Below are 13681 nucleotides of genomic sequence, written 5' to 3'. Positions count from 1 at the left end.
GGTGACCCGGAAGTGAATGCCCCGCCGGTGGCCGGAAGCGGAAGTAGAAGCGCCGTGTAGGCTTGGCCCAGGACCCGGAAGCGGCCGGCGTCTCGCGGGGGCTATGGCGGCTGGCGGGAGCCTGAGTCGCTCGGAGCGCAAAGCGGCAGCGCGAGCCGAGATCCTGCAGCAGGAGGAGCAGCGGGACCGGCGCAGACAGGTACCGCCCCCCGCCGCGCGGCCCCGCCCCCGCCCGGCGTGACCCCGCCCCCCGGCCCGCGTGACCCCCGGCTCTGCTCCCGGCTGCAGGTGTCCCGCGTGCTGAGGAAGCCGGCGGGCGAGCGCGGCCCCGAGGAGAGCCTGCTGCTGGGCGAGTGCGAGGACATCGTGCGCGAGCTGGAGCGGCGGCGCAAGAAGCGCGAGGGGGCGCGCAGGCGGCAGCAGGAGGTGGGTGCGGCGCCCGGCAGGGCTGGCGCCGCGCGGTCCAGTCACTGATCAGCAGACGCTTGGAGGCGATTGCCACAGGCTGCACGCGCCCCCCCCCCCCCCCCCCATTGTCCTAGCAGCCTGGCTCAGTGGCGGCTTGTGCTGGGTCCGGGACCAGCCTTGCATGGGAAGGTAGCCTGGCTCAGGTCCGGGAGCTCAGCCCCGCCCTTTCCCCTGCACATGGCCCGCTGCCACCTCTGTATCAGAGGCAACAGGCAGCTAACAGACTTCCCTCGCAGACCAGCTCCTGCCTGGCACCCCATGCTGTTGCCTCTGATATACCCCTCGGGACTAGAGAATAGTCAAGCAATTGATAAGAATCCATGAGGTTAATCAGTTAGTCAATTAACCAATATTTAACATCCCTAATTCAGGGTGCATGGGGGAGATCTCTAGACTGGGGCAAATGATTGGGGTGTAGGAAGAAGTGAGAGCTCCAACTGAGGGAGGGACAAATTCTTAGGTGAGGCTGAGGGGCTTGGAGTGTAGGAGGGGGCTCTGGGTAGGAGGTTGGGGTGGGGGCGCAGAGTGTGGGTGGGGGCGAGGGTGCACAAAACATTCCTCAGGCAGCTCCCATTTCGTAGTACAGCAGGTCGAAGGCAGGCTCCCCGTCTGCCCTGGCCCTGCACCACTGCCTTGCTCAGAAGTGCCAGCAGCTTTAGCTCAGTGCACATGAGGATAAGGCTCAAAGCTTTCAGCCTATCGTACAGATAATTTAATCTGGCTTGCAGAAAGTAAGCAGGGGGCTGGAGATTCTCCACCCCTGATCTAAAGCAAAGCATGTGATTGATGGAGAAAGTCTCAGCTGAGAGAAGTCATAGGTGGAATGAAATTCCAGACTCTCCTAGTTGGTCTCAGGTGTAACTTTTCTCTTTAGCAAAGTGTTTCTGCCATAACTAGAATGACATTTGGAACAAATATATTTTCTACTAAAGAATCAAGTCAACTGTAAACAGCTTTCTATAATCAAAAAATGGGTGAGAGATACACTCTGGTAAGGACTTCTGTTTGCTTGTCTAAATATTGTTGCATGAGCTGAGATTGTAGAATGATGAGTGGCAGTAAAAACAACTGGAGTGTAGTGTTTATAATCTATAGAATTACAGAGGGAAATTGTCTGAAAATGGATCCAACTCAGTGGCAAATTAGTCTTTTTGGAAAGGGCATCTAAAGGTGTTGCTATCTAAAAGATTATTCTCCTGTCCAGGTTTAATAGTCCATGTCGATTCTTTTCTGTTCAGAGAAGAGATTGCCCCTGACTAGCTTTGTATGCCAGCTTGTCTCTCCTCTCCCTAGAATGACATGCCACCGCAGTATCCAGAGAGGCAGAAGGAGAACCATGTAGTTGAACTGATATTTATTTTGGTTTGGGTTCAGTTGTATCCAATGTGTTTGGTTTTGTTGTGGTTCAAGCCACCAAAAAAACCTTCAGCTATTGATTCAAGCTATAGGTTGACTCTCCAGCATCCTTGGGATCTGACCAGCATGGAATCAGATTATTTGCTGAACCACAGGAGGTTGTTATTGTCTAGTAGCATAATGAACACTTCCACTGCTTACTGGGCTCTTAGAAGACATTTGGGGTAAATTAGAGCTAAATAACGGCACAGAGCCAGGACTGGTAGATGTAAACCAGTGGTTCCCAACCATTTGAAGGTGCCAGGGGGCGTGGCCGTTTGCCTGCCAGGGGGCAGGGACACTCCCGCACCCGGGGGTGGGGCTGTGCATATGCCACACCCCCATGAGTCACGTACCTGGGGCCAGCAACCCTATGTGCTGCGTGGCCATGGGCGGGGCCGCCCATTTGCAGCAAGCCTGGGGCCAGCATCCTGCAGAGCCAGGCGCCTTGGGCCAGCACCGCCCTCCATAGCCGTGTGCCCAAAGCTGGCACTTCTCCTCCCCTCCCCCCCCATAGCTGCCTGCCCAGGAATGGGTATGCTAATTTGCCATTCTTCCAGGGCTGGCGCCCCCCCCCCCCCCATAACCGCACACCCGGGGGCCAAGGCGGCCAATTCGCCATGTGCTTGGGGCCGGTGCTCCCCATGCGCCGTGCTCCTGGGGAGCGGGCAGCCAATTCACCCCGGGGCTGGGGCTGCCCGTGCGCCATGTGCCCGGCTCCGGCACCGCACATGCGCCACGCGCCCAGGGCGTGGCCAGCTCTGAGCACTTGGCGGGTGCACAGAAATGACCCCGTGGGCGCCATGGCGCCCATGAGCACCGTGTTTGGGACCACTGATGTAAACAAACTTTGTGGGGCTGTGGGAAACTTGGCCACACCCATGATAAGTGGACATCCAGCTAACTCAGATCTTGTTGGACTAGAGAGGTTTAACCTGTAGTTCAGATCACATTTCAATTTTAGTATAAGTAATTTTTTTTAAAAAGAGGTGAAATGTGAAACTATTTTGATTAATTTTTATGAGTTTTTCTAATGTTCTTATGCTGTCAATCAGAATTATTTATTTATGAATAAATAGTATGTTTGGGTAAACTAAAATAACATCTCATGAGAGATCTTGTGTAGTGTTGGACCTGTGCAATGAGAGGATAATTTTGAGGCCTGTAAATGTTCTTTCACCACTCACGTGTTGCTGGAACTATCAGTTGATTCATATTGGGCATGGTATTTTTATGATGAGTCCAGTGTTTTAATGATAGCCTTCATAATGAGATGTGGCTCATCTGCAAATGAATCAAGGATTGTCTGGGTTCTTTTTTGAGCTTTTATTCATCTAGATGGGTATTTTTGAAGATTTATTTTTGTGTAGTTTATCATCCAGTATTTTGATTTCAGATGCATCTGACCTTGATTGTTACATCATTATTTTCTCACTGAAACATTTCCATTTTCATCCATGTTTTGTTTAAATTAAACTTTTGCCCTGAATTTGACCTCTCGTGACTGTAAGAATTAATATCTAGGGTCAAGGTATGCACATGAGAAAAGGATTTCTTTTTTTTCTAATTTTGTAATTAAGCCCATAAAGATTCAGTAAAAAAATAAACTAGAGGGCAGTTAACCAACAATTTGCATAGAGTGACATGTTGCACCTTAGAGATTGCTCTAACTTCCTTGTTTTCTCTTTTAGGTTTGTGATGAACCAGAGGAATTAAAGAGAAAGGTCATTGAGCTGGCTGCAGCTGTCCGACGTGCAAAACACCTGGTCATTTATACAGGAGCTGGGATCAGCACGGTAGGGTTGAATGGGATGAGTGTTTAAGGCTCCTGGCGCTCCTTCAGCAATAGTTTTATGCCATAAATTCTAGAGCTCTCTTTCCTGGCTAACGAGTGGATTGCATGCAGTCAGGGAGGTTTGTAAGCAAAGCATTCGGAGTCCTAAGATTCTGTAGTCAGACTGACATTTGCCCACCAGTAGGCAAATGTCAGGACACCTTCCTGTTTGTGTCTCAGGCCTGGTCTATGCTATGGGGCTAAGTTATGCAACTCCAGCTACGTGAATATGGTAGCTTAGGTCGACTTACTATGGTGACTACATCACGCTGTGTCGCTGGGAGAAACTCTCCCATCAACATACTTTATACATCATCTTCCGGTGGCTTGACCCCGATGGATCGCTGCTCCAGCGGTCAATCGCCACAGTACCATCCTCGGTAAGTGTAGCCATATCCTTGGGAAGGCAGTTGCTGGCTAGGAGAGGCTGAGGCTCTGACTGTGTACAGAGACAATTATTAGCTCTCCTGGGATAGCGTGAAATGCTAAGCATCAGCCAAGAATGCTGTAACAAAGAATATCCTTTTTGATGTGATGAGCAAGGCCACTCCTTCACATTTCTCTTCAAGACCTACTTCTGTCTGATAGCCCATAAAAATTGGCCAGTAATGATGGTTAGGTTGAAGGGCATAGGAGTCCATCAAACAATCCATAATCTTTAGGTTATAAATCTCTCTCAATATGGTCTGCCATAGTGGTTTCAGCTGGGAGAAGTGGGTATTGAAGTCTGCCCTCCCCCCCATGTCACTTTTGACTGTAAGCTGTTTGAAGCAGGAACCATATTTTTCCTATATTTTCTACAGCCCCTATTGAAATGGGGGCCTGGGCTAATTGGTTAACCCTCACAGTTGCATGCAGCCCCTTCTCCCCCGCACTGCTGCCTCTGTATTCTTTGTTTTATGAATGAACGCCCTGTGAAAGGATGACAACTCTGGATGAATTAGTGGAGTGAGCTAAGCAAGGAGCTCAACAAGTGAAATTGGGTGTATGCCTCCACGCGGGAGAGGGCTGACTGACTTGTGAGGAATGTGGGACGTGTGAATCAGATCAGCTAGCAAGGCTGGACTGCCCGTGTGGGGAGTCTTCTCAGCTCTTTCTCCTATAATTCAGGCAGCTTCCATCCCCGACTACAGAGGTCCTAATGGAGTTTGGACATTACTGCAGAAAGGGAGGAGTCTCAGGTATGACATTACCGAGCGTTTCCCTTGTGCTCTAGTGGGGTGATGGCCATAGCAGCCTCCCAAGAGTGTCTTTCTGGGCTGCACAGCAGGAGGTGAAGACTGAACGTGGGCCTAACCATTCCTCTTCTGTTCCTCTCCATTTGCCAGGGCTACAGATCTGAGTGAGGCAGAGCCCACGCTCACCCATATGGGCATTGCCTGCTTGCACAAGCACAGCCTGGTAAGCTCACTAGTGCTCTGGTATTGGGATCTGAGGAGAGAGACCAATTGCTGGGAAAGTGTTCCATGGGTTACTCATGGAAGGTGGCCAAATGTCCACATGGAAACAGGGTTTGTGCTCCTGCAAAAGCCAGGTGTCTTACTGTCGCTCTCTGTACTCATACTTTTTCCACACCTGCCTTCCCCCCGCCTGCCTCCACTTGTTAGTGGGGGGAGGAGAGATGGGTCCTTGTTATAAAAATAGCCCCCAGTAGTAACTCCTAGCAGAGCAATGCAAGCCTTTAACTTCTGTCACAAATGTGTGCTGGTTTCTGTGCCTCTCCGTTATTTCCTCCCACCCTGCTTGGTCTCTGCCAACTCTGCTCAGGCTCTGAGGCTGTACTGAGGTCAGTCTGTTTCCTCATTGGTGAGCACATGCAGAGTTCCCTGCCAGCTCAGCTCTGCTTCCTTTCTTCCAAGGTGCAGCATGTGGTGTCTCAGAACTGTGATGGGCTCCACTTACGGAGCGGGTTACCCCGAGCAGCAATCTCTGAGCTTCATGGAAACATGTACATAGAGGTGAGTAGCCAGGCCACAGGCTTGCTATCCTGTGGGCTCATGGGATTTTAGGCTGCTGGCCTGTCTCCCCAGTCCAGGAAGGGTTAAAAACCTCTGCACCCAGAGTCTATTCAGGCCTTCTTCATGGCACCATTTATTGGTTGTACTGATGGTCTTCAGAAAGTTCAGTATAAACCCAGCAGCTCTTCCTCGCTCCTCCTATAGCCAGTCTGCCTAAGAATACCCCTGCCACAGAAACTGCTTGCTTCCTGTAGCTCCCTCTGTGAGCCTTCAGCCTTATGGGAATCAGGTGTGTATCAGGCAGTCACCTGACCCCTTGTCAGCTGGGATGGAATTCCCTCCTATGCCTGTAGAGAGGCTGTGCTTGAAACAGGGCTAACTGATCCCAGGCCCCTGGCTTTTAAGGAGCAAACCTCCCTGTTACAGAACTGCATTTCCTTGCTTCTTTCCTCACAAGGTCTGCACTTCCTGCACACCCAACAGAGAGTATGTGCGAGTGTTTGATGTGACGGAGCGCACGGCCCTGCACAGACATCATACAGGCAGACTGTGCCATAAGTGTGGGGCACAGCTGAGAGATACAATCGTCCATTTCGGGGAGAAGGGGACCTTGAGGGAACCTCTGAACTGGGAAGCAGCAACAGAAGCTGCAAGCAAAGCAGATGTGATTCTGTGTCTGGGTTCCAGCTTAAAGGTAACTGTAGATGCTCAGTGAAGATTGTTAGCAGCATTCTCCTTTGGTGATACTCTGGCGCTGAACAGTCTCCTCCCAACACCCTGGTCTCGGGCCTCACCCACTACATGTGATAAATCCTAGTGCCGGGTAGACTCTCTTCCGACTCCTCCCTCGTGCCCTTCCTGGTAATGAATTCCACCTGCGCTCTCAGCTATATTCCAGCATTTACATCCACCTTTGGCAGCACTGACAGTCTCTATTTTATGCCAGGTTTTGAAAAAGTATCCACGGCTTTGGTGCATGAGCAAACCCCCTAGTCGCCGTCCAAAACTCTACATTGTGAACCTGCAGGTGAGATATTGAAAATATGGGGAAAGCCTCGTGTGAAATGATTCTGCACCAACACCCTGCTGTGCAGGGGAAGCTGGAATTCAGATCCACAAAGAGTCTGGGAGCTAGAGAGTGTGAATTTGAGCAGGGGACAGACTGGGACTGCCACAATACAAGGCCATTAGGTCTGGATAGGGTGCAGTGCAGGGATCAGCCATGGGTTGCTCATTCAGCCTGTCTGGATTTTTATCTACACTTCCTTGGCCCCCCACAGTGGACTCCAAAGGATGATATGGCTGCCCTGAAACTACACGGGAAATGTGATGATGTTATGAGATTACTGCTGGAGGAACTTGGTCTGGAGATCCCATGCTACGACAGGTGAGGAGCCTGAGGCCATATTCATCTATCTTAGAGAACTCCCTCCCTGCTTCACTTTCCTCTTACAGGGCAAATCACTTCTGTCCTCCTGCTCTTGGAGAGGGGGAAGCAAAGTGTTCGCTGGCACTGGGGTTGGAATGGAAGTTTTGTGCTGAGACTGCAGCCACCTGGGCCTCTTTGCTAAGAACATTCCTCTGCCAGTTCAGCAATACACTTTAATAGTTTGAGTGATTTTCATCTGGGGAGATAAGGACCCCCCAAGGCCTTGTCCACAGCTCCTGGCCGTGGCGGGGAGGAGGGAGATGTTTCAAAAGCCCTGCCTTTCAGGAGAGGGCACAAGAGGATTTTAGCTGCACAGACTCTTTGGACTGAGTAAACACTAGCTGCTTGCTGGCTACATCCAGGCTGATGGGGGCGGTTTGCAGCAGTGGGTTCACTTTTGGGGGGTGAGGAGGGAGAGTAGTGCTGAATTCCCCAGCAGCAGGACGAGGAGCCTTTCTGACACCTCTGTCTTGTTTTGGTAGAACAAAGGATCCTATCTTCTCCCTGGCAATTCCCCTTAGCCCCGATGAAGAAGGTAGCCACAGCCGGAGACCTGTGGCACCCCCATGGAGCCTGGAGGAGATGCAGATGCAAGAGCAGCAGCGAGAGCCGGCTTCTCAGCTCAGCCTCTCTCACTCAGGTGGCTGGTTTGGCAGAGGCTGTGCTAAAGGCTCCAAGAGGAAAAAAAGTAAATTGACTTTGTGAATTAGTATTTGAACACTTTATGGAACAGCTGTTCCCTACTGCCCTGGACTCCGCCAGGTTTACGGCTGTTCCAGATGGCTGTTCCCTATTGCCCTGGACTCAGCTCGGTTTGCCAGGGACTCCAGACACACTCTACGGGTCTGAGGTGGGGGCAACTGGCAGAGCTGTTTTTTCATACCACTATTCGCTGTGCGATGACAAAGCTCAGGATAGCTGGCTATTGGGAACAGGGGCTTGCAGTCTGAGCCCTTTCCCTTCACCTCAGCACCTCCAGGAGCATTCACAGGTTGGTGCCCTGCTGTTTTTCTGCCTTGCAGGTTCTTTTTGCTAAGTAAAGCCTGGACTCTTGGTGGTTCTGTGATTGGCTGATGTGGGTGATCTTGGGCTGGACACAGCGCATCAGGGATGCCCGCAGGAACCTGACTGTTTCTGGATGTGGGCTGGGTACAGGTCTCAGGTAGCCCTGCATGACTCAGGTGGAGGGGTGTCAGTCCCTGCTACGGACTGGGGGCCATGTGGCGTTAAGGCTCCTCAGGCAGGGCTGGCGTAGCCACAACTTAGCTCCACCCAGAGTGTGTGTGTGGGGGGAGGGGGGGGGACAAAATAGGCTGGGACTGGGGTTGTTTGATCTCAAGGACAGTGGAGGAGGGGGGTCCTGGGCCTGTCCCTGACCCTAGTCAGGTGACTGAGACCCCTCTTGCTTGCTATGGGGCATGGGTACCAGGATCCATCCAAGATACTAAGGAGTGGAGTGGTTGAGGTCTCTCTCACTCACACACTCACCCCCCCCACCCCCCCCCCGGGGCAGGCGTTGGCTGTGTCTGCACCTGGTGTGCGAGGCCCCATTAATTAGCAGATGGCATCATTTTGCCTGGGCTCCCTCTGCCTTGCCCTAGACCTAATGCTGCATCACCAGGGCTGTCCAGTGGCCTGGCACTCCTGAGGGTCAGAGCCCAGCTCTGGCTCCTCATCCCCCTTCAGATGCTGGAGCTCTGACATTCCCCACAAATCGCTGGTGCCTGGGAGCATGGAGACAGGCTATGACAAAGCTCACTTCACTGAAGGAAGCTTTGAGACCCCTGCCCGGGGGAGAAGGGGATCAGCCCTGTCTTACGGCAGTAGGTTGGCTGGTGCTCACCTCAGACTTCCTTCTGACAAGCTGGCCAGTGACTTGTGGGGGGAGAAAAGAATCCAATTTCCGGAGTGACCGGTAATCCAGGTATGTGTTATGAGTTGAATACATCTTATGGGCAAAACAACAGGTTGGGGATGGCTACTGTCTCTCCTCTCTCCTTCCGAGGCCATCCATTAGCAGTAGGTGCAGTCTTAGTCACCTGCAGTCTTGGTTGGGCTGATTTTGCTTTGACCATTTTCTTGGTGGCTGCTGCTGCATGTGCTTTTGTCTTGCGTTTGGTGAGCCTCACCTATGCTGGATAAGGCAAGCTAAATGGGAACACGATGTGATAGTGACTAAGTGGGAGGGCCAGGCCAAGAATGTTAATGATTTTAGCCCTAGGTCTACACCAAGAAGCACCTACCTTATTACAAGGACTCGATTTCAGGGAGCGGCCAGGCCTTGCATTCAGCATCGGCTGACTCCCCACAATCCACGCAAGGTGCTTAGCGTCGGGGAGTGCATCCCTTCAGAACCCCAATTCACTCACAATTCTCCCTCGGGTATGTGTTTGCAGTACATCTCTCGGGGGGGATGCAGAATCAATTTCTCAATATTGGCCTAGTTTTAATTAGGAAGGCTACATAAGTACTAGGGAGCAAACTAATGTTTAATGCAGGTATGTTTATACTGCTCTAATATTATCTGCTAACATGTAACTACAATATTTACATTCCAATTGATAACTTCAGTAAAAAAGTAATGTTTTGGTAAGTAGGGCTGTCAAACAATTAAAAATTAAGCACATGGTTAAACACGCTGTTAACTGAATATTGTTTAAATACTCTGTTTTCTACCTTTTCAAATATTTGTTACAACACAGAATATGAAGCATACAGTATTTGATTATAAATATTTGCACTGTAAAAAATAGTATTTGATTCCCCCATTACAAATACTCTAGTGCAATTTCTTTATCATAGGAGTTGAACTTACAAATACAGACTTATGTAAAAAACAAACCCTGCATTCAAAAATAAAACAATGTAAAACATTATAGCCTATAAGTCTACTCAATCCTACTACTTGTCCGCTCAGACAAACATGTTGGTTTATATTTGAAGGAAACAAAAGTCTGCTGCTTATTTACAAAGTCATCTGAAAGTGAAAACCAGTTTTTGCAAAGCATCGTTGCATCCAGCATTGCAATAGATTTACATGCAAGTTGTGCTTAAAGGTTCGTATGTCCCTTAACCACCATTCCAGAGGACATGCATCCATGCTGCTAACAGGTTCAGCTTGATAACAATTCAAAGTGATGTGGACCAATGCATGTACATTTTCATCATCTGAGACTGATGCCATCAGCAGAAGGTTGATTTTCTTTTTTGGTGGTTCAGGTTCTGTAGTTTCTGCATCAGTGTTGTTCTTTCAAGCCTTGGAAAGCAGATTCTCCACACGTTTATCCCTCTCAGATTGTGGAAGGCACTTCAGATTCTTAACTTTGGGTCAAGTGCTGGAGTTCTCTTTAAAAATCTCACAGTTGTACCTTCTTTGTGTTTTTTTACTGGAGATTTTACAGTGTTCTTAAGATGAACATGTGCTGGGTCAGGCTGCTATAAAATGAAATATATGGCAGAATGTGGGTGTAAAACAGTAGGAGACAAACAATGATCTTCCTCTTCCCCTCCCTCCAGCAGTTCAGTTACAAATTAACATTTTTTTAAATGAGCATCATCAGCATGGAAGCATGTCCTCTAGGATTGTGGCCAAAGCACAAAGGGCACATGTATGTTTAGTGTATTTGGCGCACATACCTTGGAACACCCGTTCTCACTTCCATGTGATGTTGTAAATGAGAAACAGGCAGCATTATGGTCTACAAATGTAAAACTTGTTTCTCTTACCAATTGGCTGAACAAGAAGTGGGACTGAGTGGACTTGTAAGCTCAAGTTTTATAATATTTTTGAGTGAAGTTATGTAATCTAAATTTGTAACTTGCATTTTCATGATAAAGCAACTGCACTATAGTACTTGAATGAGGTAAACTGAAAAATACGATTTGTCATTTTTACAATTCAACTATTTATAATATAACACTGTACAATGCTGTCTCTAATTGAAAAATAGAAAAACATTGAAAAATAAAATTCAATTGGTATTCTATTGATTAAAACTGATTAACTTAACTCATGTGATAACTTAAATTGTGATTAACTTTTTAAACTGCACTTAGTCAACAGCCCTAGTCCTAAATTAAGGTGAAACTGGAGAAATGCAAAACAAATAAAATGCGTTAAGGGGTACAATATTTCAGGCTTAGAGCAAGTGGTTGCATGTGCGAAAGGGGAAGGAATTACATCTGCTTTGTATGTACCACACCAACACTGGGCCATGGGAGAAGCCCCACTATACTGTTACTCCCTTGAGGGAAGGAGAGTTGGATGTTGCTCCCTACGCCGTGGTGCACTGTTATTCTTGCAATTAGGAAGCCACAAGTGGAGCTATCATCCACCCACCCAAGCCACAGCCAGAAGCAGCACATCCTCCTGAGCGGGGAGTGGGCAACACTGCCTTGCTCCCCAACACCACATGAAACCCTGGCCATGGGCAGTGTGCAGGCCCACACTCACAGCTGTGCCCCTCTTCACCCCTCCCCCGCTGGCCACTGAGACAGCCATCAGCTACCAACAACCTTAACAGACCTGATTCCCTGCCCTGTTTAATTGCCCCATGTAGTACTGTAGTCCCCACCAGCTCTGCCATAACACACCCACCCACCCCTCAACTTGCAGTCCCATCAGACTCCTCACCACCATGGGTGCTCCATCACCCTCACAGACTACACATAGGTAAGATTCTTTTTTTTTTTTAAGGGTGCATGCACACACCCCTCACCCATGCTCATGCACCATCATCAGCTATGTACCAGAAAGATTGAACATCTGAGCTTTTAACTTAAAACAAAAGCAGCACCAGGCCAATTAAGTCACGGGCATTTAGTGTGGAAGGGCAGAGATAGAAGTCTCCAAGTCTGGTTGGGTGCAAGCCAGATGGGCAAGTGTGTTATGTGCTGCTTGAGGGGGGGGGCTGATGTACCGGGGCTGATGGGGGGAAAATAAGTGAAAATCCAAAAGTCATGTGCTCCTAATGGCCAATGCCAAGGCCCCCATCATGCTTGCTAAGGCCCAATGCATCCCCAATGGCCCCCCTCTTCATTTTCCATCCATTTCCCTCTTCCCCCTCACTCTGGGGTCCCCTTCTGGTGACTTCTCTCCATACCCCCACAAGCTATTGCTAATCATGTCTGCCCCTCACTTTTCTCACCCCCTGCCCGCAGGTGCACTGTGCACCACCACCGCACCAAGGAGGAGGCCACCAGTGCCGAGACGAGCGTGTAATAATCACAATTCAGCCAAATAGAACAAGTGGGCCTGGCCCTGTGCACTGCCCGGACAAGCGCCTGGGGGTGACCGGCTGACAGGCAGCCAGGAGGCGGTGTCCCTCCTCCCTCCCCCCCCCCCCCCGCCACGGGGAGCTGCGGCCCTCCACCCCAGCTCAGCCAGGCCGCTCCACAACCCGCCCCCGCCGCTGCCCCCCATCCCCTCCCCCTGCCGCTACCCCTGCTCTCCCCCAACCCCCATCCCCTCCCCCTGCTGCTACCCCTGCTCTCCCCCCGCCCCCCATCCCCTCCCCCTGCCGCTACCCCGCTCACCCCCATCCCCTACCCCTGCCCTCCCCCCATCCCCTCCCCCTGCCGCTACCCCTGCTCTCCCCCAACCCCCATCCCCTACCCCTGCTGCTACCCCTGCTCTCCCCCCATCCCCTCCCCCTGCTGCTACCCCTGCTCTCCCCCCGCCCCCCATCCCCTCCCCCTGCCGCTACCCCTGCTCTCCCCCCATCCCCTCCCCCTGCTGCTACCCCTGCTCTCCCCCCATCCCCTCCCCCTGCTGCTACCCCTACTCTCCCCCCGCCCCCCATCCCCTCCCCCTGCCGCTACCCCTGCTCTCCCCCCATCCCCTCCCCCTGCTGCTACCCCTGCTCTCCCCCCCGCCCCCCATCCCCTCCCCCTGCCGCTACCCCTGCTCTCCCCCCGCCCCCATCCCCTCCCCCTGCCGCTACCCCTGCTCTCCCCCTGCCGCTACCCCTGCTCTCCCCCCATCCCCTCCCCCTGCTGCTACCCCTGCTCTCCCCCCATCCCCTCCCCCTGCCGCTACCCCTGCCCTCCCCCCATCCCCTCCCCCTGCCGCTACCCCTGCTCTCCCCCAACCCCCATCCCCTCCCCCTGCTGCTACCCCTGCTCTCCCCCCATCCCCTCCCCCTGCTGCTACCCCTGCTCTCCCCCCGCCCCCCATCCCCTCCCCCTGCCGCTACCCCTGCTCTCCCCCCATCCCCTCCCCCTGCTGCTACCCCTGCTCTCCCCCCATCCCCTCCCCCTGCTGCTACCCCTGCTCTCCCCCCGCCCCCCATCCCCTCCCCCTGCCGCTACCCCTGCTCTCCCCCCATCCCCTCCCCCTGCTGCTACCCCTGCTCTCCCCCCGCCCCCCATCCCCTCCCCCTGCCGCTACCCCTGCTCTCCCCCCGCCCCCATCCCCTCCCCCTGCCGCTACCCCTGCTCTCCCCCTGCCGCTACCCCTGCTCTCCCCCCATCCCCTCCCCCTGCTGCTACCCCTGCTCTCCCCCCATCCCCTCCCCCTGCTGCTACCCCTGCTCTCCCCCCGCCCCCCATCCCCTCCCCCTGCTCTCCCCCCGCCCCCCATCCCCTCCCCCTGCCGCT

The 13681-nt window shown here is 52.0% G+C and overlaps 1 protein-coding gene and 1 long non-coding RNA gene across 2 annotated transcripts; one reads left to right on the top strand and one right to left on the bottom strand.

The window, feature by feature from the left end:
• The first annotated feature begins 36 nt into the window (after positions 1 to 36).
• On the top strand, positions 37 to 8141 carry SIRT7 (sirtuin 7). Its single transcript, XM_075904204.1, has 10 exons — positions 37 to 199; positions 289 to 426; positions 3555 to 3659; positions 4808 to 4878; positions 5026 to 5098; positions 5557 to 5655; positions 6113 to 6349; positions 6602 to 6682; positions 6936 to 7042; positions 7567 to 8141. The coding sequence occupies exons 1-10, from the start codon at positions 104 to 106 to the stop codon at positions 7787 to 7789; spliced, it is 1230 nt and encodes a 409-aa protein (XP_075760319.1). The 5' UTR covers positions 37 to 103; the 3' UTR covers positions 7790 to 8141.
• An 852-nt stretch (positions 8142 to 8993) lies between these two features.
• Positions 8994 to 12466, bottom strand: LOC142819156 (uncharacterized). Its single transcript, XR_012896939.1, has 2 exons — positions 9328 to 12466; positions 8994 to 9232 (listed from the first exon to the last, which is right to left on the bottom strand). It is a non-coding gene; the product is annotated as an uncharacterized LOC142819156 (long non-coding RNA).
• Positions 12467 to 13681: the final 1215 nt, after the last annotated feature.

The sequence above is a fragment of the Pelodiscus sinensis genome, chromosome 20 (assembly GCF_049634645.1).
Source record: "Pelodiscus sinensis isolate JC-2024 chromosome 20, ASM4963464v1, whole genome shotgun sequence".
Classification (NCBI taxonomy): domain Eukaryota; kingdom Metazoa; phylum Chordata; order Testudines; family Trionychidae; genus Pelodiscus; species Pelodiscus sinensis.
The sequence above is the reverse complement of the archived record's forward strand: the minus strand, read 5'-3'. Positions and strand labels throughout refer to the sequence as shown.

Bases quoted from the DNA above. Each gene is read 5' to 3' on its own strand.
- SIRT7 (XM_075904204.1), top strand. From the start codon at position 104: ATGGCGGCTGGCGGGAGCCTGAGTCGCTCGGAGCGCAAAGCGGCAGCG. The intron at 200-288 runs GTACCGCCCCCC...TCCCGGCTGCAG, and splicing joins AGCGGGACCGGCGCAGACAG to GTGTCCCGCGTGCTGAGGAA. The intron at 5,656-6,112 runs GTGAGTAGCCAG...TTTCCTCACAAG, and splicing joins ATGGAAACATGTACATAGAG to GTCTGCACTTCCTGCACACC.